Genomic DNA, 27,656 nt, shown 5'->3' on the forward strand with positions numbered 1-27,656 from the left:
TGTAGACAGAAGTTAGGCAGGAAGGCAAGGGTGGTAACACCTTAGATGATTTAAGCAACAGGAATGGATACTTTGCAAAACTTTACGGTGTCAGGAATATGGAGTGCAAATGAATTTCCAGACATGAGCTGAAAGTACAGGTGACCCCCACGGGAGAGGATTTTCATTCCTAGAAAATGGCCCTATCACGATTTTCCATAACGCGAAACCACATCATCCCTGCACATGCGCCAAGAAATGAGTTGAACAATAATCGTGATTATTTATTCACATAAATGTCGTAAGAACATATTTTTCTTCAGTATCCAAGGTTTTTAAATTACATGAGGGTGAATTTCCCTTTCCTGAACAGCCATAAAGTAGGGTTTGCTTGTAATTGTCAATGATTAGAAGACAGCATTTGACCCACTGTGGCATCCCAGAGCCCTGTTAAAACTGATGTCCATAGATATCAAGGGGAAAACATTCCAGTAGCTAGATTCCTACCTTCCACAAAGGAAGATAACTGGTTGTTGGAGGTCAATTATTCCAGTCTTAGGACATCGCATCTGGAGTTCCTCAGAACAGTCTCTGAGACTGCATCATCTTTAGCTGCTTCATTAATGACTTTCCTTCCCTCTAAATGTCAGAAGTGTAAAAGCTTCTTGTAGACTACACAGTGTTCAATCGCGTTCACAACAGTGCACAAATATGCCATATGCAGCAAGACTTAGAAAAATTGAGAAAGGCTAAATAATGATTTGGAAATATTTTGCTTTCCTTCATCATTGCTGGGACTAATGCTTGGAACTCTCTATCCAATATCATTCACCAATAAGACAGTAAGAGTTCAGGAAAGTGTCTCACCATCATGCTCTTAAGACTAAGGAGGGATGTGTAATAAATGCTGGCTTTGCCAGTGACACCCATATCTTAAACAATGAAAAAAAAATTAAAAATGCATGCAGCTAACACAAATACCTGCAATTTCTTCAGAATATCTCACAACCCACCCTCAACACTGAATACTTAATCTGAGTGGATTCCTGATGAGGACTTTCTTGAGGAAACTGCTCAGAACTGAATGACAGAGTTGTAAGCCTGACACAAGTAAGCCATACTGCAAGACTGAACTAGCTCTAAAAACTGTTAAGACTGGTTAGAACATTTGTGAAAATCTGGACACCAGTTCAGTGGGCAGACTTCCCAAAGCAGCTGCTGGGAAACTGCAATGATTTGAGCTCCATTGCTGGAGTCAATGAGAAGCTGGTATTGGAGTGCAGTGGATTTGTTAGTGTAACACTATTCCAGTGCCAGCAACCCGGGTTCAATTCCGTCCACTGTCTGTAAGGAGTTTGTCTGTTCTCCCTGTGTCTGCGTGGGTTTCCTCCGGGTGCTCCGGTTTCCTCCCACATTCCAAAGACGTACAGGTTAGGAGCTGTTGGCATGTTATGTTGGCGCCGGAAGCTTGGCGACACTTGCTGGCTGTCCCCAGAACACACTATGCAAAAGATGCATTTCGCTGTGTGTTTCGATGTACATGTGACTAATAAAGATATCTTATCTTGTTTTATCTTATCGGCAATGGTCGAGTGTGTGGTAGTTCACAACATTAATGTTCAGATGTGCTTGAGTGGGAGACCCAAACATCAACACAGTTACAAAATTAAATACTGGCACAACCACACAGAACAGTTGACATTTCGATAGAAATGTTGAACCATTGCATTTGTGCACCTTTGTGGCTGAAAACCCTAAAGCAATTGGCATGAAGGGGTTTTCCAAATCACCAGACTCATTTTCTTGTCAGTTGTTGAGATTCCCTTTAAGATGGAAAGGTGACTCAACTACTTGCTGTTTCTGCACACTGATGTTTCCTCTGAGACTTCTGTTAATAATACGTTTTAATGATTTTAATAGACTTCAGAAATGAGAAGAACACTTAATTAGAAATGTACAGGAGAAGTATTTTTGCTTTGGCCTACCTTGTGAATTTGTCTTAAACAGTTCAGAAATATCACCATTTATTTTCTCATTGTTTGCAGGAAGTGCAGGAATCCCTGTGACCTTTAACGAAAATGGAGATGCTCCTGGACGTTACGATATTTATCAGTACCAAATCAAGGACAATTTCACACGTACATATTCAGTCATTGGACAGTGGGTGAATAAACTTCATTTAAATGTAAGCAGCATATCTGTTTTTATTTTCTTTTAAGAAATATACCATTTTTACATGAAATGTGTGAGTCATTTACAGTTTTTAAAGCACTGTTGGAGCACTGATTCTTGCCAGTCCATTGACAGTGGTCTATGGGATGAACTGGTCAAAGTGTGTCACTGTCCCAACAAATTTTTTGCTTTATTGTTAGTGGAAGTACAGCTCTCTGTGACTGATGAGATTGGTATGCAACAACTTGGCCCAATCCAGACAGCTGAACATGGGAACCTTGGCAAGCGCTCCAATATGGTGCTGAGGGAATGCCACAACGATGCATGTGCAGTTTCTGAGATGAGCTGTTAAGATGAATCCCTGTCTATCCTTGCAATTGGATATAAAAGGTTTCAGGAAATTATTTTGAAGAAGCAGAGGGTATCCTTGGTAATTTGGCCAGTAGTCAATCCTCACCCAACATTATTAAACCAGGTGAAATAAAAACAGAAATTCTATTAGCACTTGGTAGGTCAGGCAGTATTTGTGGAAAGAGCAATATAGTTAACATTTCCATATGCAGACTCTTCATCAAAACTTTCACAGACAGATGCTGTCTGACTTGCTGCGTGTTTCTAGCATTTTTTTTGTCTTATTTCAGATTTCCAGCATCTGCTGCTATTTTTCTTTTCAACCAAAACAAATGACCTGGCCATTACCACATTGTTCTTTTTAGGAACGTTCTGTTTGCAAATTGATTTCTACAATTCCAACACTACAACAGTAACCAAACTCCAAAAGTACTTGGTTGTAAAGTGCTTTGGAACCTCCCTGAAAGGGATTTCAAAGGTACCATATAAATCCTTTTTTCCTCTCTCTTTGAGCTGGTGTGCATCTATGCATGCTCATGCAAACATACTTAACAATAAATGGATGGCCAGTAGGATTGTTGGGATTTCTGGGCCTCGTCTATTTTCAGTTTGGCTGTCATTAATGTTCTCACAATTGTGGAGCAAACAAAATTAATTTTCAACTTCTCACACCGCAGAAATTTTTAACAAGTCCAAAATGTAGCAGCAACAAATTGAAATAAATATGTTAATGCTGACTCAATGACGGTGCAGAAATTCTAACCCAAACAATCAAGTTACATCAATATTTAAACCAACAATTAGTTTTATAGAAATTATTCGGTCATTATTCAGTCATTCCAACTTAGCTCAGATGGTGCTTTGAATTAAAAGTTGCAGCCACTACCCTATCCCTCTATCCAGCATCCAGCAACCACCCACCAAGACTCTAATTTCAGGGCCTGAGCTCATAATGCAGGTTGACATTTAAGTGTAGTATTTGAGAGGCTGTTGAAAAGAGAGACTTTTCTGCTATTTCTGAATCAGGTGGTTTTGAACACTCTCATGGCATTATTAGAAGAGTAAGGAGACCTTCAGGTGTCTTGTCAAACATTATCCCTCAGTTGAGATGGGCAAGGAATGGACTAATTGGTTACTAATTGCTCTTGCTATTGTTGTCATACTCATTTCATTGTAAGTGAGCTTTTTGAAAAATGTGATCAGATACAACAGTAAATTTATTGAAATTCAGTATGCACGGTAGTGCAGCAGTTAGCGTAATGCTATTACAGCACCAGTGACCCGAGTTCAATTCCTGCCGCTGTCTGTAAGGAGCTTGTATGTTCTCCCCGTGTCTGCGTGGGTTTCCTTCAGGTGCTCCGGTTTCCTCCCATGTTCCAAAGATGTACGGGTTAGGAAGCTGTGAGCATGCTAAGTTGGCACCGGAAGTATGGTGACACTTGCGGGCTGCCCCCAGGACGCTCTACGCAAAAGATGCATTTCACTGTGTGTTTCGATGTACGTGTGTCTAATAAAGATACCTTACCTTACCTTATGTTTAATAATAATTCTTTTAGGATTATGAATTTTAAACTTGCCTGGAAAGTAACCACAGCAATATAGCAATAGTTGTTCTAAATACCAACTGTGATAAGAATCATGGTCACTAACAATTGGGCCAAACACGATAAAAGATGTTTGTCTTTTGAGACCTTTAATTAAAATGGAAGAAAACACATCTTTGCGCCATTGTAGGAATGTATGCTTGTGGGTCTTCGTAAAATAAAGAAACACAATTAATAGCAACTTTGGAATTTTCACCAAGATGTGGTTTAAGCATAAATTCCAAAGTTTCTGTTATTGTTGGACCTTCCAGGTCTTACTGCTTGCAGCATTTTGCAGCATTATCAAGCTGATATCACTTGAAACAATGTGAATTTAATCTTTTTAAAAACTATTTATCCATTTTAAAATACCGTGAAAAAGCTATTAAAATGTCTATTAAAATGAGGATTCTTTTGTTGATTGTGCACTAAGCCATACTTGTTGATGAATAAACTTTATGGCCCTAAAATATATGATTTTCGTTATGTGTATTATAATTTCCCAACATGGATATTTCAAAATAAGGTGATTTTTAAAAGTTATATTTAATTTAATGTTATGCATATGGTCGAATTATTATTTAACACAATGTTACATTTAAAAAGTAGTTACATGTAATTCCTTGTTTCTAATTTGTGAATGAACAGGCCCTAGTTTGTTTAGCATGTTTGAAGGTCCTGATGCAGAGCTTTGTCCCAAAATGTCAACAATTCCTTCCCCCCTCCCCCACCCCACTGAGTTCCTCCAGCAAATTGTTTGTTGTCCCTGATTTCCAAGTTTAACTACACAGGTGTAAGTACTGGAAGGTCCAATTTATTCCTTAACACTTAAACGTCTAATAGCCCCACTATTATTCCTCTCAGAATCAAGGCAATGTGTGCATTCCCTCATGTTGTACACCATTGTGAGACCCTTAAGAGCCCAGATTTCATTCCATTTGCTTGCAGAACAGGGCAATTAAATTCAAAATTTGAAGCTGCAGTGCGGCTGAATGTTATAATGTTATAATGTTAGAAACTGCCGACAACTGCACAGAGAAGAAGATAGCTGGTCCTGTGGGTCAAAGAGCTTCGTAGTGCTGCCTGTTTGATTTGTTGGTGGCTGCTCTATTTTCCCTTTAAATATCAGTGGTGACCCATTATCTATGACCATTATCTTGTCCCTTCAATCATCTTCTCATCCAGGCTTGGCTAATCTGCAGGTATGCCTTTCTCAGTACTGTTATATCTCAGTATTCAGTTTGTGCTTGGAGCCAAGAGATGAAATACTGCAGTCCTGTACATCTTGACATTTTGTTTCTGAATCTCCTCTAGCATCACAATTTCAACTTTTAATGCTCATCAGCTTGTGCCTTTGAACCAGGATGGCTCTGTTTTCCCTTAACTCGTATATCTAACCATTTGAATGATTACCTGTTGAGGATATGTGACATTTTATAGCATGATATCATGCAGATAAAAGCCTTTGGAGATTATATCTTAATGTTCAATGAAGGGTAGGTTAACCAGGTTACAAGGATTCATTCCAAAGTGTCCGTCAGTTTTGAGAGGAATATGCTGAGGGTTATCATTGTCAAATTTTGGAGGTTTAGTTGAGAACAAGGCCAATTCTCACATTTAAAAAATAGAAGCCCACATGTCCATAATTCTGATTTTAATATAACTTCAACTGTTGTTTTATTTATCTGATATCCAAACAAGTTTGACGGACTCATCAGCATACCTGCTTAATCCTGGACAGACTGCTAACCTTTGTTATTTCTGTCAGTCCCTAAGGATCTGACCCTGATTTTGTTATATTCCTTGTTCACAAGCTGCAGTCGGCAGTATTTGTCAAAAACATAGCATTGGGTTCTACATAAGCTGATGAGACATAGCTCTACCTCATCACCATCTCTCCTGATCCTTACGCTGTTTCTGATTGATTAGCTACAAATGACTTCAGCTGCCAAAGCCACAACTTGTAGAATCTATCCCCAAAACATCTCTCCCTCTTGAACTGTCTCTCCTCTTTCAAGACTTCCCTGAAATTCTTCTTCTTTTTCCATGCACTTTTCTGTACTACAATTTTCTAATGTGGATCCGATCAAATTTGGTTTGATAATGTTTCTGCGAAGTATCTGGGGACATCTTATGACATTAAATGCAATATATAATTAGAAGTTGGTACAACATCCCATAGTAAATGCTCCATCATTGACAGCCATACCTTTAGCCATCTTGGCTATAAGCTCTGGAATTTTCTTCACAAACTTTTTTGAAAACTTTTAATTATTATACTCAAGGAACTTTAAATACTTTCCTTGTTGATTAAAGGTAACACCTAGGAATCTTCATTTGATTCTCATTGACTTCAGCAAGTTTATTAATTTGTCTTGTTTCCTGTGCAGATGTAAATTTAGATGACAAATTAAATACAAGTCTAAATTCACAGCTTTGAAATGATTGCAAATGTGTGCAAATACTTAACACATTCATATAATTTTCTGAGTTTCCCTATTTTAATTATTTTTAATGATCAATTGTCAAAAGGAACAGAGATTATAAATCCATTTATCTAGATGGGACATTTAATAATATAAGAATTATGCATAATGGGATACATTCCACTTTTAAAACAAAGTGTGTTCAGCTACTTTTCTTCTCTTGGAAGATCTACTACTTCGATAATGACTCACATCAAAAAGATTCAGCAATGTGAATTATAAATGGTCATAAAAACAAACATTGTTAGAAGATTAAAGTGAATTAGGACCACAGTAAACTGGTTAAAATTATGTCACCCTAAGGTCTACAGCTAAAAATATGAGATAGGAATTGAACAATCCCATGGTGTTAATTATCAGATATAAATATCAAAGTATCACATGGAAATTCAAAATAATGGAGAATTAAATGCATAATGAAAGCAACTTCAGTTTGACCCCGCGACAACTATATAGGCTTTGGTAAATCAAAAACAAAACTGTAAATGCTGTTAATCTGAAAGATAAACAGAAAATTTTGCATATACTCAGCAGGTGAAGCAGCATCCATGGTTAAAAAAACGTTTCAGATCAAAGACCTCTTGTCAGAAATTCAGCTGTTGCAGGTTGCTGTGTTTCTTCCTAAAATATTCTTGTCACTGATTTGCGTACTTTAACAGGTATTTAATGTGAAACTGTCTGTTCCAATCATGAATCAATCCTGGCATATTTGGTTGTGACATGACGATAGAATCATGGAGTCATAGAGCACTGAAACAGGCCCTTCGGCCCATCTAGTCCATGCTGCCTAATCTTCTGCCCAGTCCCATCTACCCGCACCTGGACCATAGCCCTCCAAACCCCTCCCATCCATGTACCCATCCAAACTCGCATCTACCACTTCCACTGGCAGCTAATTCCACACTCGCACCACCCTCTGAGTGAAGAAGTTTTACCTCAAATTCCCCTTAAATATTTCACCTTTCACCCTAAACCTATGTCTTCTAGTTCTAATCTCACTCAACCTTGGGGGGAAAAGCCTGCATGCATTCACCCTATCTATACCCCTCATAATTTTGTATACCTCTATTAAGATCTCTCCTGATTTTCTTGCACTCCAGGAAATAAAGTCCTAACCTATTCAACCTTTCCCCATAATACCATAACCCCTGAAGTCCCAGTAACATCCTTGCAAATTTTCTCTGCACTCTTTCAGGCTTACTGATATCTTTCATGTAGGTAGGTGTCCAGAACTGCACACAATACTCTAAATTCGGTCTTACCAACATCTTGTACAACTTCAACATAACATCCCAACTCCTGTACTCAATGCCCTGATTTATAAAGGCTAAAGTGCCAAAAGCTCTCTTTATGACCCTTTCTACCTGTGATCCCACTTTCAAGAAGCTATGGATCTGCATTCCCAAGTCCCTTCCTTCTACTGCATATCTCAGAGCCCTACCATTCACTGTGTAAGTCTTACCCTGGTTTGTTCTCCCAAAGTGCAACACTTCACACTTGTCTGCATTCAATTCCATCTGCTATTTTTCAGCCCATTTACTGATGTGCTCTCCTCTGAGGTAAATAGGACATTGCACGGCAAGAGTTCCATGGCCTCACTTTTCAAGGGGCTACTAGGATCAAGTTATATGATTACAGCTTACCTGATGTGATTAAAGAATTAGATTAAAATGAGGCAAAAACCTAAAGTAAAAGAGCATAAAACAAAAAAAGAGGTGAGAATACAATTGAACTCCATGACAACTGCCTGAAAAATGTAGAGTGCTGAAATAAAAGGATTCCAAAAGAGAGGTTTGTTTTCAGAAAAATATTGGAGTAAAAATACCAGCAGAATTAATTTACTAAAATAACAAGCATCTCTTGAATTTTAATTGGAGGTCTTGGATGAGCTTTCGCAACAGCATCAGCATGTTCATATGATACATTAGACACAAAATATGCCTTAATATGCTTCACTGGAGTGTTCTCAGATGAGGGACATGAGATCACCAGCGTGCACTTGTGTATTGAGTGTTTGCATCTTGAGGAACATAAGCCTGGAGTGGTTTGGCTGAGTTGCAAACATTGCAATGCAATAATGAAGGGTGGAATTGTCTGGATAGTTTGATCCAGGAAGCAGCAACATAATTTTTGATAGGTAGAAGACTGTATTTGACACTGTTCAGAGATTGAAGGATGTGAGAACAAGTCATTGGGGCATGAGGATCCAGCATGCAGGAGCCTTAGCCTTTAACTCTGTCCAACAGGTTTGAAGTATGGGTGTGGACAGGCAATATGACTACAGTATGGTGGTACAAGAGTGAAAAGGAATCAGGCATTGGTGGGGAAAAATATAATTAGCAGGATAAGACTGTCTTCCCTGATGGGATGCTCTAAAATATGCATTGCCTACCATCTTTGGGGCTGGAGAAGAACTTGGAATAGGAGGGGAAGATCCAGTTATCGTGATCTATGTGCAATATAGGAAGATTCAAGAATGAGGTCTGATAAGAAACTTTGAGAAGATAGGGGCCAGAAGTGCAGGTCACCAAGGGTAATAGTATTTGGGTTACCTGAATCATATGCAATTTTTTTCAAAAGATCAGAGAGTTTAATGCATAGCCTAAAGGTGGTGTGGTTGGAAGGAACTTTGATTCATGGAACACTGTCATTAGTACTGGGGGAAGGGAACGCTATTTTGTTGAGAGTGAACTGGGCTGGAAAACAATGAACTACAGTTGTGGACTGGGCTTTAAGTTGTTAATAGGTGTAGTGACAGTATGAGATTAAGGTGAAGAAAAAGTTATACATTTGAAGAGGAAGGATGAGGCGATAGAGCAGAGTAGTGATTTGAGTAATGAGAAGCAGAATGAGACAGGAAAGCACAGAGAATTTATCATTAATAGTGCATTAGTAAACAAGCAAAATAAAAATGCTAAGAAAAAATAAAGGATCTGAACTTGATTGCATAAACCACATAATAAAATAAATGAACTGAAGGCACAAATAGAGATAAATGTGTTTCACTCAAGAGCTGTTACAGAGATATGGTTGCATGGAGATATAGATTGAGAATTAAATATTGACATTTAGAATGGACAGACAATTAGGAAAGGAGGGCTCTGGTACTAAAAGATCAGCTAAGGATAATCCTGAGGAATAATCTTGAACCAGAGGAATTAGTATGGGTGCAAGTCAAGTAAAAGAGATAAACAAATACAGGTTGGAGTGGATTACAGGCTCCCTAACAGCAGACACACATTTGGAAAGAGAATTAATCAAGTAATAAGAGATGTTTGAAGGGAAGGTAATCATGGGGGAACTTCAATATTCATGTAGACTGGGCAAATTAAATTGGCAAAAGTAGTCTGGAGAATGTGGTTATAGACTATATTCAAGATGAGTTTCTGGAACAATACGTCATGGAACCTGCTAGGAAACCAGATATCTTACACTTTATTTTGTGTCAAGAGGCAGAGTTAATTAGTAATCTGAAAGTAAGGGATCCTCTGGAGAATGGTGAACACAAATAATAGAATTTTAGATGCTGTTTTGGAGAGACACAGGTTTGTTGTAAACTGGAATCTTGTACTTAAATAGAGCCAATAATAGCATGAGGGGTGCATTGATTTTTAATCAAAAATAGATTAAAGGGTTTGCTAGTTAATGAGCAACTGGTAATGTTTTAAGATGTTCAATGAATGTGAATTCCATTCAGATATAGATACACAAGAGAAAAGCAATCCCCAGTTAATTAAGGAGATTAAAACTGGTATTAAATTAAAAGAAGAAGCTTATCATGGATCCAAATGTAATAAACCTAAGGATTGGGAGAATTTTACTGATCAACAACAAATAACCAAAAAAAAATAAAGGGAATGAAGATGGATTAAAGGAGTAAATTAACAATAAACACAGACATATGGTATGTGTATAAACGTAGGAGGTGCTACAATATTCTTTAGATTTTGGAACCAATCCAGTTTGAATTAGAAGGTAATAAATGTATCATTGTTCAGTAAGAAAGCAGGATGGGAAAAAAAGACTATGGACCAGCTAATACCACATCTGCTGTCATTAAAATGCTGGAATCCATCATTTAGGAGATCCTAACTGGCTATTTAAAAAATACATAATATGATTAAGCAGAATCAGGATTGATTTATGAAAGAAAATTTGTGCTTGACATATGTAATAGAGATTTCTTGAGGGAGGATAAGGGCAAAGTAGTGGATGTAGTATATCTGGATTTACCAAAAGGATTTGCTAAGGTGCCACACAAAAGCTTGCTACATAAGATAGAGGTTCTCAAGGTTGAGGTAACATATTAATATAGATGGGAGGCTATTCAAAGACAGAATTTTTGACAAGTCTTGAGTTTTATGTTTTTTTCACATTCAATATTAGTAATAGCTTTACCAGCTGATGACCATGAAGATGGGGCCTCACTGGTTGTCAAAGCCATTTTGTAGTGCAGCAGGTTGCCTGTGTTGAGAAAGCTCTGATTCTGTATATTCCTATACATCGATGCTTAGAGCCATGGTCCCAGCAAAAGACTGCACCCAGGCCCACACTGGAAGAAACAACATAGCTCAGGAGGAGGTGATCATTGAGTATAGCACAGAATTAGACCCTCCAGACCACCAAATCCATGCTGACCATTCACACTAATCCTGCTCTAATCCCACTTCATTCTCCCCACATTCTCATCAGTTTCACACACATTCTACCACTCACCTACACACTAGGAGCAATTTACAGTGGTCATTTAACCTACCAACCTGCACATCTTTGGGATGTGGGAGGAAACCAGAGCACCCAGAAGAAACCCACGTGGTCACATAGAGAACATTTAAACTCCACAGAGACAGCACCAGAGCTTATGATTAAACCTGGGTCACTGAAGCTATGAGGAAGCAGATCTGCCAGCTGCATCATTGTGCCACCCAAATCATGGGGCAATGAAAGATTTGTCCTAATGTATTTTAATGGTTAGTAAAGGCTATTAACCATTATGTACAGAGGCACCTTGACATGCTGGTACATGAGAACAAGTAAACATGCAAGTACCATCAGTTGTGAGAAAGGATATGATGTTGTAACGGATTTGGAATATGAAAATAATGGAATATTGCTAAGATTCTGCAATGCTTTGATGAGGTCTAATTTGGAAAGTACTGTATTTCCAATGTTAGTATCTAAGTCTAAGTGTGATGCTTGCCTTGAAGTTAGTATTGCAAAGGAATTTGAGGAGTGGATTCTGTTTAGCAATAGATTACAAAAGGATCTTTAATACAGTGTCAAAATCCTGATGATCTTCTTACTTGTTCTTGCTGCATATTCCACTACCATTTTTCCTCTGCACTGTTGATAAGTTGTGTGCAGCAAGTTGACATAGTGCACATTAAATATGATGCAATTTGCTTAATAGCAGATAAGCTTTCATACCAAGTTAATTTTTATACTCAAAATTAACTGTGTTACAAACTAGATTATAGAGTCCATTAATCTGGACTTGTAACACTTATATCTGCTGAGAGAGCACATCATGACTGTTGGCTGTGGCAGAGAACGTATTGCTATGTAAAGCTAAAGTAGATAAGAATTCCTACAGTGTTTGGAAGCTTGCTCTGTGACTGATTGCAGATCAGGAGGGACAACACATATATTTATGTTGTTCAGCAAAGGTCCCCGTCTCAAGACTGTCAAGTGATATGTGTTTGAATCCCAGCTTGGCATCTTGAGAACTTAAACTCCACTAATTAAACAAGCCTGGAATTAAAAACCAAGTAGAAGTAATGGTGACCATGAAACTGCAGCATTGTTGTAAAAAAATCTATTTGACTGATGTCCTACAGGAAAAGAAATCCATCATCCTTATTTGATCTATCTGTTCTTTGTCTCCAGACCATCAATGTAGTTGACTCTTAACTGCCCTGTGATTTAGCCCAGCAAGCCTTTCAGATTATATAGTCATAGAGCCACAGAATCATACAACCCAATAACAGGCCCTTCAGCCCAACTGGTCCATGCTGACCAAGATTCCCATCTAAGCTAGTCCCATTTGCCCACATTGACCCATATCCCTCTAAACCTTTCCTATCCATGTACAGGTACCTGTCCAAGTACCTTTTAAATGTTGTTGATGTAACTGCCTCAACCACTTCCTCTGGCAGCTCATTCTATATACTGACCACTCTTTGGGTGAAAATGTTGCCCCTCAGTTTCCTTTTAAATCTCTCCCCTCTCACCTTAAACCTATGCCCTCTAGTTCCTGATTCCCCAACCCTGGGATATAAACAGTGCACATTCACCGTATATGCCCCTCATGATTTTATACACCTCCATAAGATCACCCTCATTCTCCTATGCTCCAATGAAAAAAAGTCCCAACCTGCTCTTCCTCTCTTCAAAACCAAATTCCTCAAGTCCCAGCAACTTCCTTGTAAATCTCCTCTGCACTCTTTCTAGCTTAAATGCATCTTTCCTATGTCAGGGTGACCAAATCTGAACACAATATTCCAAATGCAGCAACATCTTGTATAACTGCAATGTAACATCCCAACTTCAGTGCCCTGACTGATGAAGGCCAGTGTGCCAAAAGCCTTCTTCACCACCCTGTCTACCTGTGACACCACTTTCAGGGAACGATGTACTTCTACTTCTAGGTTCCTCTGTCGTGGGACCTAGGACCCATCAAGGAGTAGTTAGTGGTGGATTATAAATGTTATCCTTACGGGTAACATCTGCATCCTGTGACTAAAGACAGGTGACCTTATAAAACACTGTGACAAATCTTTTCTGTGTAATGCATTCAAAGAGCAAGGAACTTGTGATATGCTTTTTTACAACTCTTTGAGCAGAGCCAAACTGCCTATGTTTAACCATCCCAGTATAGATGATTGACTCACACTCCTGGAACCAAATGGAATAGACAACAACTTACAATGCCTTTGAGGTGATGCTGGAAATCTGGTGGCACATCTTTGGTGGTGTTCCATTAATTCAAGAACTTTCAGATAAGGCAGACGCACCCTACCACAACATACACAGTGCTGCAATTGAAATTGGAATGAGAAGTACAAGCACAATAGTTCCACATTTTCTGGGTTAGTTTCCGTGATGCTTGAAGATTCTTGGGTCCAGAAAGATTGATAGTCATGGCGAGGAACACGTCTCCCTGACAACATTGCAATGATATGGCTCAAACATATTGCTAATGCCAGTTACCTTTGTGTAGGTTAAAATTTCTGAGTGGTTAAATTCATGTAACAAAACATTGTATGTGAACTATATACTCAGCTGCTAACCCAATCAACTTAAAAGTGCCAACATCAAAGGAAGCTTGCACCAGCAGTCATATCAAGGAGCTCAGATGAAAAGTTTTTCTTTTATATTCGTTTGGTTACTTTAGATTGCATCTTACAATTTTTGTTTCATTTTAATGCAAATGCAAAGGTTTGAGCAAATAATCTGCCAATATTGAAAAGTTAGCAAGGAATTTCTGAAATGATAGCAATATAATTTTATTGAATTATTCACATTTTTCTTTAGTTATGAATTATTTAGTTATGAAAAATGTATGATCAAGTAATCCATTGCAGCTATTCCTTCAATACTGTTCTTTTACCAGTCATACAACTACCACAACATTTATTCATAGGTAATCCATCTATAATTATAGTTTGAATGTATTCCTGAGAAACAACATGTATTTTCATTCATAAAACCATTTAATAAACTACAAAAGCTGAGCTTCAAAGTCATATTAGGTTGCTCGTTGTGTCAACAATTGCAGTATATAATCACATAAGTTGAACCACTAGTTGGAAGTCAGATGAACATAACCTTTCACCTGAATATAGAAGACTATCAGCTAGAGCAAGATCAAATGCTGCCTACCTTAGACCTAATACTGCACAACCCACAACTTGTGGCCCAGAAGGCTATCACTTTCCTGTGGTGTTCGGATAAATGTTCATTCCTGCAAGGTTCTATTTCTCCATTCTATCTTGGCAGAAATGAAACCTTCTTTGTCTGAATCATTGCTACCCTGATAAACTGTGTTTCTAATTTAATTAAGTGATTTGTGAATCTTCCTACTGCACTAGTTGATTGATTTGTCATTGTTTATAATGAGAGACCAAACCAAGATATTGTCATGAGAAAATTATGACTGCGGTTTTACTACTTCAAATATTGTTAAAAGCATGTTCTATCCTTTATATGAAGGGGCTTCATTGTGAACCTGCTTCCAACTGCCAGAGAATGTTATTGGGGTCCAATTGACTCCACGGATCCCTGATTAACATTCATGATTCCAGCTCCCAGTTAATTACAATAGGTACATCATCTGCTGCCAAAGCCAGGAGCAACAGAATCAGAAGACAACAGAAATGATCACCATACTGTTCTCTTCTGTATTAGAATTTATTAAAATATTGCAGGAGTTGTATGCTTTTTCCAGTCTGAAAATGTTATTTAAGCCATTTCTTCAGGGATTTCACTGATCCTGTGTTGGGGTTCTGGCAGGAGATAAGGAGACTGCCCATGGAAATATAAGGATATCAGTCCAATTCTGTAGTACTGCAGTGCCAGGAGGGCAGATGCACATTAAGTTCAAAGGCAAAGCTGAATTAAGAGAGCAGGTGCTGCACAAAACTCCCTCTGTGCTGGTATTCAGTACTTCCAAATAATTAGCCTGTTGAAGGCCTTCTGCCTGAGCCCTACTGATACCATAAATTTAAATCAACATCCAGTACATCCAGTTTATAGATTATGTTATCTGGCTTACTCTTTTTTTCTGATGCATATATTCATCTGAAATGAATTGTGTCTGAAAAAGTTATATATTTTCTTTATTGTTTTACAGTCCCTTTTAACGCTTTTACTACAATGCTTTCCGATATGTTGGAATGTTATATTAAAACATATTTTCCAGAAAAAGTTGTTTGTTTCAATAATAATAATAGTACTTTTGTTTTATAACCTCTTCAAATATAGTGTTTTATGGTTCAAGTAATTGATACAAGATGAAAGACAACATGTCAGTCAGTTCCAAACCACAGACATTGACATATTGGTCTGCTAACTACTGCAGACGAGCAACTCAGTTAACTGAGAGTCAGTAAGGCAGAGCTGTGTCACTGGCAGTAAAACTTGCAACATAAGGACAGCGCTATTATTGTCTAGTCAGATTTCCCTCAGTTTTTATATTTTTATATCTGTAGCATATTTCAGGCTAAATTATTGCCTGTACATACTGACTAAGTAGGTGACAGGCACAATTCCGATATTTTCCTCTCCCTTCTCCTGTTTCTATGCCCTGCAGTGCATTGAGCCATGACAAACCTGCTTGCCTCTCTTGCCAGACAATCTCCACTATTTTCCTCCAAGGAAATGACTCTAGATTTTCAAACTCTTTGCTCCTACCTTATGAAACCCTGTTCACAGCCACCAATCTGGATGTCCCTTTCCTGCAGTTCTGGCATTATGCCTCTATTAGATTTTCTTCCCATTTGTACTTATTTTTTTCCTGGCAACTATACAGCCTTAACAAAGACTGAAAACTGCCAGTGGCATTTGTGTAAATATTTCAATTCCAAAATAGTGTAAAGTTTGAATTTTGAAGTTAAACCACCTTAATATCACTTTCTTTTTAATGCTTACTTCAAAGTTGCTCTCTCTTGAATAGCATTGTTTTGGTATCATGTCAAATAGTTACTCCTTGAGGAGTAATTTTATTTGAAAGGATGTTGTTCTAAATATTTTGGGTATTAAAAGTGGTGTGTGGTGGGCTGGTCAATTTTGTGTGAAGTTGCAAAGAAGCATTTCTGCACAGCATGCACAGCATACAATGTTTGTGAATCTCTGGGGTGCGAGTGCCAGATCATGCAAGAAGCAAAACATTAACAACATAATCTCCCACCATGACAGGAGCTTAAACCTGTGGTAACCACTGATTAAAGTACAAATGTCATTCAGGGACAGATTTTCCCGGAAATGCAGTGTGGATGATTGGAGTGGACACCACTCATCTCGGGCTGCCAATAGGAGTGGTCTCTCAGAGAAAGCATCCAGAACAAAGCAGTGACCATTGTAATCAGGTCCCCTTCATTCTCTCCCACCTCCCCCAAAAATTAAGAATGACTTTGAGATGGAAGTCATTGGGAACATTATAAAGATTCCATAGCTTATGTTAGGTGGCTCAGGTGCAGTTGAATCTTTTAACTAATACCGGAGCAGCCCTTCTCTCTTCAATAAAGATCTGCTCCTATGTTCAAAGCCAGTTTCCAAAGCATGTATTTGCAATAGAATGTTGCAGCAAAGACAGGAACATTGGTTTGCACACCAGCTGATATCACTGCAGAATGCCCAGCCATTTCTGTGTGCAAAAAATCTTAAGGGTGAAGGACAATGATGTAATTTACCAAAGGTTACTATGTGCACACATTTATGTCATTTGCTATTAGATAATTACAGGTAATTGTCACTCTTTAAATAATGTTGGATTCACTGTCATGCTCAGATACTATATTAAAAACTGGTATTTATGTTACATATGCAAAAATGTCAAACTGTAACATTTGGATGTCATAGATGCACGTTAGGTACAAGAATGAAACACATGTATACTTGCTCCCTTTTTCTCCAATTATATTCACCACACTACATAGCACAGATGATTGGGATAGCATGGAGGCATGCTTCCTTTATAGCTTCAAGATCCATTGGTAAGGACTTTGTGAAGATTGCATAGGAGACCTTGTGTTTCCACAGCAAGATGACTGATGTTGGAAATCCAGAGAGGAAATAATTCCAATTTCTAAATTTTATCAACTATTATCACTCATTGTCTACTGAATAAATTATATTAAACATATTTTAAAAGTATTGCTATCACCTAATAGTTTGTCACTAGACTTAACATTAATTTGTTTTTTTTTTCTTTCAGATTCGTACAATGAAATGGCCATCAGGATCCCGACAAATCCCAGTGTCAATTTGTAGCCTCCCATGCAAACCAGGCGAGAGAAAAAAAATTGTTAAAGGCATTCCTTGTTGTTGGCACTGTGAACTCTGTGATGGATACCAATACCAGGTGGATAAGTACAATTGCAAAGTCTGCCACTTTGACATGCGACCCAATGAGAACCACACAGGATGTCGCCCAATTCCCATAGTTAAACTGGAATGGTATTCCCCTTGGGCAATTGCGCCTGTATTTTTTGCAATTATTGGTATTATTGCTACATTGTTTGTTGTCATTACCTTCATACGCTATAATGACACACCAATAGTGAAGGCATCTGGACGAGAATTAAGTTATGTGCTTCTCACAGGAATTTTCCTCTGTTATGCTATTACATTCCTTATGATAGCAGAGCCCGATGTAACCATCTGTTCCATGCGACGCATCTTCCTTGGGTTGGGAATGAGTATTAGCTATGCAGCTCTGCTCACCAAGACCAACAGGATATATCGGATATTCGAGCAAGGCAAGAAATCAGTCACTGCTCCCAGGTTTATTAGTCCAGCTTCACAGCTTATGATAACTTTCAGTTTTATCTCAGTGCAACTGTTGGGAGTCTGTATCTGGTTTATTGCTGACCCACCCCATTCCTACATCGACTATGACGACCAAAAGACTGCCAATCCTCAGTTTGCTCGTGGAATTCTCAAATGTGATATTTCTGATCTGTCTCTCATCTGTTTACTTGGATATAGCATGCTCCTCATGGTCACATGCACCGTGTATGCCATCAAAACCAGAGGGGTTCCAGAGACCTTCAATGAGGCCAAACCTATTGGATTTACCATGTACACCACCTGCATTGTCTGGTTAGCCTTCATTCCAATATTTTTTGGCACTGCTCAGTCTGCAGAAAAAGTAAGTACTGGCACTTCTGCAAAACTTCATGCTGTGTCTGAAAGATAAAGATAGTTTGCGATTAGTGAGTGATGACATTGTTTAAATTAATGGTGATATTATGACTCTGAAAGATAGAGAGGCAACAAAAAACCCCACTGGTAGAGCCTTCAGTAGGTTTAGTGATGATGAGAAGGTCTGCAATCCCTGTGCCTTCAGATGTTTCTGATTTTCCAACTTGCACTGTGCCCTGACAATTTCATTATATTGCTCCCAGATCAAGAACAGTCTCCCTTGTTGTCTTTATACACTTACAACAAGATAAAAATTCTGCTTCACCACCACCCCATTTCAACGCGTCCCACAACCTGCGTGACTTACCTTTCTTGTTGGCATCCAGACACTTCTGCCCTGGAAGCAGTGATGTAGCCTGCCTGCATCGCCAAATTGGAGGGAAACAACAATGCAATGCACCATAACAACTGTCACATCCCACAAGGGACACTTCAAGTTGCTACATTCCTGCAGGCCACGTAGTGTGACCCAGAAGCAGAACCATGTTTCTCGGCTGTGCCTTAGGTTCTGCCTATAGGTGTGTGCCTACATAAGCAGTTGCAGCCAGATTAGGGCCTGTGTGGCATGCAGTTTAAATTCCATCAACTTCAAAAATTCCTGGTAAAACCAAACCACCATCCATTTTAAGGAAACCTTGAAGCATTTAGACAAATTTAGGCAAATAATCTTGATTACTTCCAATTTTTTGTCAGCATATAATATAAAAGATTTATGTTGTTGATTATCAACAGTGGAGAACACCCTGTTCTCTTCTTCCATTTGTTTTCCAATATTACTGTTTCTATTGAAATGCTGTTTTGAACAACAGTGCTAAGGGCATGAATATTCGATGATAAATTATTCTCAATTTACTAATCTCTATTCTATTTTCCTATTCCTATTATCCGTAATTAAACCTTATATTCATGAGGAGAAAGAAAGTGACTGTTTAACTGTTTGCACTGCATGTTCATTTATTTAATTCCTTTCAGGATTTGTTAAAATCAAAAGTGTTTATTGTTGCAAATAAGGTTTGTGGACAAAAGGTAACAGGTGCTGAGTGTAACAATAGAGGTTCATTCACTACCTTTCCAGAAAGTGTTGTCCAAATACAAGAGGTCAGAAAGCTGCCTTCCCATCAGCTAATGTAGCAGAAGTTGCTTTTTGTACTCCTGACTTGAAAGCAACCACATTTTAGAAGTAGTGCTGTATGCACATTCACTGGTACGTAGAAATAATGACCAAGGTGAATTTCTAGGCAGTTGTGATTTTAACGTTAGCTGAATATGGATCAATTAAATTCGATTTTAATGGGAAACTCAGTCAAAATCACACCAAGATCATCCAGCAAACTCAGTCCAGACCTTTCTAAGAACAAAAGATAAAAACTAGATATTGCAAGTAATTTTCCAGCTTTATATTTTGACAATTGTCACAATTTCCACTACAAAGTGGTAAATTTTCATTCATATTGTCAGAAAATGAGATCTGGGGTACACCAGAATTCCTGATGTGTGTTGTTGGCTGGGGTGAAGCTTTTCACCTTGAGTTGGCATTGGAAAGTTATTCCACTATATTTGATTTAATGTGGTGATTAAGAATGATCTCAGTTTGAATCTCCTCAATAACTGAGCACTATTACTCACTTTATTAATTACTGTTAACATTCATTCAGCTTGGTGGAAGCTTGAAGAGGTTAACACAAATACGATTTGACATCTGTTACCTTTAGAGTAAGCCTCAGTGGATAAGACATATCTATCCTTATGCTGAGTTCTTTGTAAAACCTCTTTGCCTTGGAAGTTTTCAGAATATGTGAGTATGTGAACCAATTTCAGTGAAAACAGTATCCATTTTTAAAATAGATGACTTTACGCAAGGTACGTGTGTTTGGAATTTTAGTTGTATGTCCTCTCTGCATCTGATGCACTAACATTCCATAGAGACCTGATAGGCACAGTAGTGTGCAATGTGTGTCTGGATGCCACCTCCATATTTTTCAATTTTGCATGTGTAGCAATTTGTATAGAAGTTGACAGTGGGCCTGCTTCAGTGTGACTTAAAGGCTGTTGTGGAAGAATTACCCAGGTAGGTACCCTTTAATGGCTTCTCTTTGGCAGTCCACTCTCAGCTCCTGTACCTTAGAGTGAACTTCATGTTCAGCAACTTCATATTGGTCTGTCATGAGCCAACTGGATAATTTGCCTTTAAGGACATCAATCAATTGTCAGCCATATATTTTCTATGGGTTGATATGTATTCAGAGATGATGTATACTAAGTGAATTATGCAAAATGAATTGCAAAAGCATTTTAACAAGGGGTTAACGTAGATTTGTTGAAACAAATTAATAATTCAGTTTAAGCTCTAGGTTCCCCTTTGTTCTGGAATTCAGATATATCAAGAAAATATATGAAACTCAGGAAAGTATCTGGAAAATTTCCAATATTTTCAAGCCAATGTGTTTACTTACGTCTGTATGTAATTAAACAATGCAAAGATTGTTTAATTGAACCATTTGTTACTTTTATGTTTATCCTCAGCAGTATTTGTTTACCCTACAATTTCAGAGTAACTGCTCTGTGTGGTAATTTTGTCAGACCTTATGAAGATCGATGAATTAACTGTGGTGTTGGTTATTCATAGCCTGCAGGCAAAGTCCCAGCGGCTTTGGTCACACTTGTCTTTTCTAAAATGAATTACAGTTTGAAACTGGAGTATGAGTGGAAATTGGAATCTGGCAACATTCGAAGAATTATTAATTTCTTTTACTTCTTAAAGTTCTGAACTCCACACTCTAGTTGTCTTCATACATTTACTGTATATGCTTATTATGACAACGAAGGATGTTATTCAGCAGATCAAGTGCATGCCGGCTCCAGCAAAACATCTATCTCACTCCTGTTTGTCTTATTCACCTGTAGACCTGCAATTTATTCCCTCTTGGATGGCCACCAACTTCCCCTTTAGATTCTTTAGCCACTTACCTGCATTTAGGATTAATTTACAGTAGCCAATGGGATGAGACTGGATCAACTGGGGGAACCTATGTGGTTGCCAGGAGAATATGCAAACTCCACACTGACAGCCCCTAAGGTCAGAATTAAACCCAGATCTCTGGAGCCGGAAATTGATGAGATATTTATTTATTAGTCACATGTACATCGAAACACACAGTGAAATGCGTCTTTTTGCATTACTGAGAGCGTGCTGGGGGCAGCCTGCAAGTGTCGCCACTCTTCCAGTGCCAACAGAGCATGCCCACAGCTCCTAACCTGTACATCTTTGGAATGTGGCAGGAAACCGGAGCACTGGGAAGAAACCCACACAGACACATGGGAGAATGTACAAACTCCCTACAGACAGAGGAGGGAATTGAATCCAGGTCACTGGCGCTGTAATAGTGTTATGCTAATCGCTACACTACCGTGCTGATTTTCCACATTGACAGAACAGCCATTGATCAACAGGACTAAATGTTTGATGCGGATCAATCACAGGTTCTGCTTCCCTTCCCATGCCCATACTGTTAGCAACAGACCTTCCACAGCTTTCTTCCACATCTGCATTACTGCTTTTCATGACCACCGGAGCCCCAGCCCATGTCTTCAATATCTCAAGCTTCCATTTCTTTGTGCTCCCCATGCAAAAATCGAATAATTATACTTTATTCAAAATGTTGCAGCCCTGTTATTTCATAGAGTCATGGAGTTCATTGAGCAATACAGCATGGATACAGGCCCTTCGGCCCAACCAGTCCATGCTGACCATGTTGTCCACCCAACTAGTCCCAATTTCCTGCAATTGGCCAACATCCATCAAAGTCACACCCCTCCATGTACCTATCGAAATACTTCTTTAATGATACTATTGAGCTTGCCTCAACCACTTCCTCTGGCATCTCATTCCACTTTTCACCACCCTTAAGAAGTTCCTGCTTCATAGTCAGCAAACCCTCTGCAAACTCCAGTGACTCCCTATGTCTCAGTGATCTAAGCTCAAAATTTGCACCTTCATTTTGTTTTAGTTATCTTTATTAGTCACATGTACATCGAAACACGCAGTGAAATACATCTTCTTGCATAGTGTTCTGGGGGCAGCCCGCAAGTGTCGCCATGCTTCCAGCGCCAACAAAGCATGCCCACAACTTCCTAACCTGTATGTATTTGGAATGTGAGAGGAAACCGGAGCACCCAGAGGAAACCCACGCAGACACAGGGAGAACCTACAAACTCCTTACACTCAGTGGATGGATTTGAACCCGGGTTGCTGGCGCTGTAAAGCGTTACACTAACTGCTACACTACTGTGCCTGCTCTATTCACCGTTTCCCTTTTCCTATTTCTGCTTGTCATCCACTGGATTTTTCCCCCAATAAACAGCGCTTCTTGATATCTTTACATCATGAGCATTGCTTCAGAAGTAGCATTAGCACAGTGGCAAAGTTGGTAGACCTGTTGTCTCATAGGTCCCGTAACCTACAGTATATTCAGTCCTAACCCCCAGCACTGTCCTGTAGAGTTTGTATGTTCTCTCCTTGACCATGTGGGTTTCCTTCAGGTGCTCTGGCTTCCTCCCAAAGATGTGCTGGTTGGCAGGTTAATTGGCCACCATAAAGTGCCCCTGGTTGTGTATGGTGCTGCATACTTCTATCACTCTCAGCATTATATATTCAGCTAATTCTTTGTGGAGAAATGAGCATGGACATTCGAGTACACCCTAATGGCCAAGAGACCATTTGATAAATAGGATTAGTTAAGACAGGAACTTCATAGTCTGCATGGTCATGGTGGGTTGAATGGCCCGTTTGGGTTCTCTATGGCTGTATGGGTGTAGCTATCGTCTCCCTCCACTGCACCCTCAGCTGCATTGCTGCAACTATCAATTGCACCCCAGTCCTAAGGTGAAAACTGACTGGACATTGCATATTTTCAAGATGGAAAATGTACTTCTGAAGCCAGATTCAGGATGGCAGATGACCAAGGCCTCCGTTGGCTCTGTGCTATAGCTAGAGAGATGAGGGTGGGAAGGGTGGATGTATACAGGAGGGACTTTTGAGCTTGGGGTGGGGTTTGATTGGGCTTGAGATATTGGCTCTAATAAATGGATGGGCAGGGAATCAAGATTGTAGCAGATTCTTGGGTGGAAGATCGTAGTCAATGGGGGGTTGGAAGATAATGCACTGGAATTTAGAAAAGAATTTGAGGTGTAACAGATGAGGGGGGAGGTTGAAGGGAGGGGTGTTGCAGTATTGGAGTTGGCTGGAGAGTGGGTAGTAGGGAGATGTTGGGCCAGAAGGATGAAAGCCAATTTTTGACTTAACTGTCAGTTGTCATGGCGCCAGAAAGACATCTTCACAATCCTATCTGACCTGCTGCTCATTTTTTGTTCCAGATTTCAGCAAAGGCAGTCTCATGTGTCACCAGAAAGGCCCCATTGTCTCAAGATGACCCAATAATGGTTGAGTTTAGGATTACATGTTCATATCCCTCCTGCAATGATCCAAAGGAGCATTGCGCAGAGTTTCATCAAGGTGTGAGTTAACCTCGTGACACCAGAGGTCACGAGATTGACTCACACCTGGATGTCCCCAGTCAAATTTCCAGATTGACAAAAAATGACCTAGATCTGAATTTACCATGATTCACATTAGAAGAAAGTCAATTGTTCTGTGTTGCTGCTGGTAGAACCACTGTTTCACAACTCCAGTGATCCAGGTTTGATCCTGGTCTCTAGCACTGTTTGTGTTAAGTTAGCACATTCTCCCTGTGATTGCATGGCTTCCTCTGGAAGCTCTGGTTTCTTTTTGCATCCCAAAGATATGTGAGTTGGTAGGTTAACTGGCCACTGTAAATTTCCCCTAATGTGTAGTCAGTGGTAGAATCTGTGGATGAAGGGTGGAGAAATTGATGGGAATGTGGGGAGAATAAAATGGGTTAGGGTAAGATTAGGGTAAAGGGGTGGTTTCCCCAAAGGCCCTGTTTCCACGTTGTAGCTCTCTATGCCGATAACTGATTCTGTTACATAATGATGAAATAAACATTAAGTGATTGAATTTCTAGGCAATGGTTAATTACTGCTGTTTTTTAGCTTTCAACAGGAGTCAATCTTGTCAATTCATTAGCCTCAGAAACAAAATCTTACCAATCATGATGCATACCTAATAATGTCAATAACATCCATCTCAAGTAGCTAATCTGCCACTTGACCGCCAAAGTTCCGTTACATGCGGGGCAATGTGTGTAATCTTCACAGAAAAGTTCTAAGTATTAATATCTATACATCCTTTTCTTGAACAAGAAAGTAATAATTTGGGTGAGAATTGCATATAGACACATTTTCAGACAGTCTGAGGAAGGACAAGTAAACATTATTATGGTATAAAAACAAAAAAAAAATTAGCAACACTCAGTAGGTTGGTAAGGATCAAAGGGAAATGGAATTAATGTTCCAGGTCGAGGACCTTTCATCATTACCTTGTATAAGTGTTGTGAGTTAATGAAGGATCAACACCTAACACCACTTATTTCATTTGTGTAATGATTGGTAAGGATGTTTGGCAGGAGAGGATTTTGTGCACCACACTGCTCCTTGCATGATTCATTGCCTGTTCCATTTTGAACAATCACATCAGACTGCATTGCACAAGTATCTCGTACTTCAGAGACACTTGTGGCACTGAGAGAGTTTATGTTACATGACATAAACAGAAAATGGAGAAGAATGCAATAAAGAATAACAGTTTCAAAATGTTCTAACAGAATTAACTTGGCCTTACTGGAAATAATATTTATGCCGATCAAAAAAGGAAAAAAACTCACTGTGGTTGGCAGCACAAAGAATTGTACTATTTAATCTGTTTTTTTACAAGACAGACTACAGCCCAATGCATTTATACTAATCAAATGTCAGTCTCTTTCCTGTACATACAGATGAACTGAAATGTTCTGCACCTGTTCAAAGTACCTAAGTAGATAATAGCCAAGGGTCAAGAATGGTTCAGCAGCCTTTGTCACTTTTTTTCTCAAACAGGAAATTTAATGGAACTCTTTAAAGTTATGAAAGGGCTTAATACGGTGGATGACTTCACATTTAAGACAGCCAACATCTCTTCAAGTGAAGAATCTAATGGATATTTCTTCATATTGTACTTGATAAAATGTGGAATAAAAAGAAAAAAAAGCTAGAAATACTCATTCAGTCAGGGAGCATCTGTAGAGAGGGAAAGCTTGATCATCTTTTATCAGAACAAGGAAAAGGTAGAATTCAAAGTTGTTTCAAGCAGTGGAGAAGGAGTAGTTGAGAGAACAAAGGAAATATCCATGATTGAGTGACTGCACTGGGAACATCAGTCAAGAATAATATTAGTTCAGTTGTCACTTTGTCATGTGATGACATCATCACTATGTATGGCACTCATTATTTCAAAAATTGGATCAAAAGATTGCAGCCTATGGCATTCACTGTCAGACAAGGACCGAAGCATGCAGCACATCAGGGACCTACACAAGTTAAAGTGTCCCTGCTGGGACATTAATTTTACTAATGCTGATTTCCCTGCATTAATTTCCATGTTCTGTTTTCTTATTCACAAGCAGCACTGACAACGATCCAACATTTTATTCACCATGCAAGTGAGTGCCAGACACTATGATAAATGACCTTGATGATCCTGTGATGAGGGCCACTCCAAAGAGTTGAGGATTTTTTTTCCTCCAACCTCAAATTCACCCATTCTACCACCATCCCTTACATCCCCTGCTTTCACTTATCTCTATGGCAGCCTTTATGCTCCTGTAGTATGGCTGCCATTGAGATTGTACCTTAATGAAGCTGACTGACTTCCCACAATGCTCTTTGCAGTCCATTTGAATGAGAAAAAAGAGGCAAACCAACAAAGGTTGGTGCAGCCCAAGCAGAGTCCATGGCAATGGATTTCAACATTGGGAAAGGATTGAGAATATTGGTAGCTGTTGCTGGGATATTATTGTGTATAAGCCATTCTACTTTCATTCCAAAAGCAGACTATGATTGCATCATGCTGTGCATTGCCCAAACACTGAAAAGTGAGTACCCTCCAGGGATTTGCTTCTTAGAATGTCCATGAAGATAGATAGCCTCAAAAGTGTAGACATTGTTTTGGGTTGTTCCCCAAGCTCAGAAAGGCCATCCTAGGAGGCAGAACTCATAAATCTTTGCGACACTTCTATAATAAATACTCTGTGAACTAGCTTCTGTCATATCTATTGTCATTTTAAACTGTTTGGCTGTTCATTTGTTGTATACTGGCACCTTTTTATCCAGAGGTTATCTATGTTTGTCAGGAATGATTGATTTTGGTTCTCGTTTCCATGAGAAATAAAAAATATGAGATAATAGGGACCGCACAGAGAGAAAATGCTTGGGATAGTTTGTGCAATCACCTCTTGATCCAAATTTTAGATATTGGTTGGTGGAACAATGAGTAAATATAAGCCAGTTCAACTAATAGGTTTATAGCAATCAATTCCATATAGAACAAGTGATTAGTTAACAGTTTATATTTTTACAATGTATGACACTGTGTCAGACATGGATCAACTGGAGGACTTTTGTCAGAAAGTTGTGGCTTTGACTCTCTTTCCAGTGAATCCAAAACGGAGACTGACTGTCCTACCAAAACTAAGGAGGTTCTGCATGGTTGAAGGTGCTATCATTGAAATGAGATGTTAAACCATCCTTTGAGATGGATGTAAAATAAACTTCTCTTAGGTGTACTGACCAACATTTATTCTTAAACCTAAATCACTAAAGCTGGCTATTTTCACAATTCCATTTTGGATGTTTATTGTCTCCTAGTCAGTGTTTGCTGTGTTTCTTTCATTACAGCCATGACTAGCTTTGGGATTACTGAGGTCAGGAAAAGTGCTATCCAAAAGAATTTCTTATTATCTTTGGAAGTTTAATTAAAAATGATCATCCATATCCATGGGTGAACATAACATACATAGTTTTGGATTCATTTTATTTTCTGAATCATTTAAGCCACCTGTGAACACTATAATTCTTTTCGTGATTTATTTCCCCTTTTTAGAAATAATATCCAACAGTAGATTATATTAGATAATCATTTTTATTTATTAAAACTAGTTCATGCCAGGCCATTATTTGAAACCACTAGTACTCTTAAACCTCTGAATCTTAA

The 27,656-nt window shown here is 38.8% G+C and overlaps 1 protein-coding gene across 9 annotated transcripts in view; it reads left to right on the plus strand.

The window, feature by feature from the left end:
• The window catches only part of LOC127580822 (metabotropic glutamate receptor 4-like), a 903,581-nt gene that overhangs the window by 643,917 nt on the left and 232,008 nt on the right, over positions 1-27,656 (plus strand). For 8 of the 9 annotated variants that reach the window (XM_052034744.1, XM_052034738.1, XM_052034740.1 and 5 more), the window contains 2 exons: positions 2,025-2,164; positions 17,505-18,440. In XM_052034744.1, the coding sequence (XP_051890704.1) occupies positions 2,025-2,164; positions 17,505-18,440 (1,076 nt within the window). Of the gene's footprint in view, positions 1-2,024; positions 2,165-17,504; positions 18,441-27,656 lie in introns of those variants that run through there. The other variant, XM_052034745.1, reaches the window with a different exon arrangement.

This window comes from Pristis pectinata, chromosome 20 (assembly GCF_009764475.1).
Source record: "Pristis pectinata isolate sPriPec2 chromosome 20, sPriPec2.1.pri, whole genome shotgun sequence".
NCBI lineage: Eukaryota > Metazoa > Chordata > Chondrichthyes > Rhinopristiformes > Pristidae > Pristis > Pristis pectinata.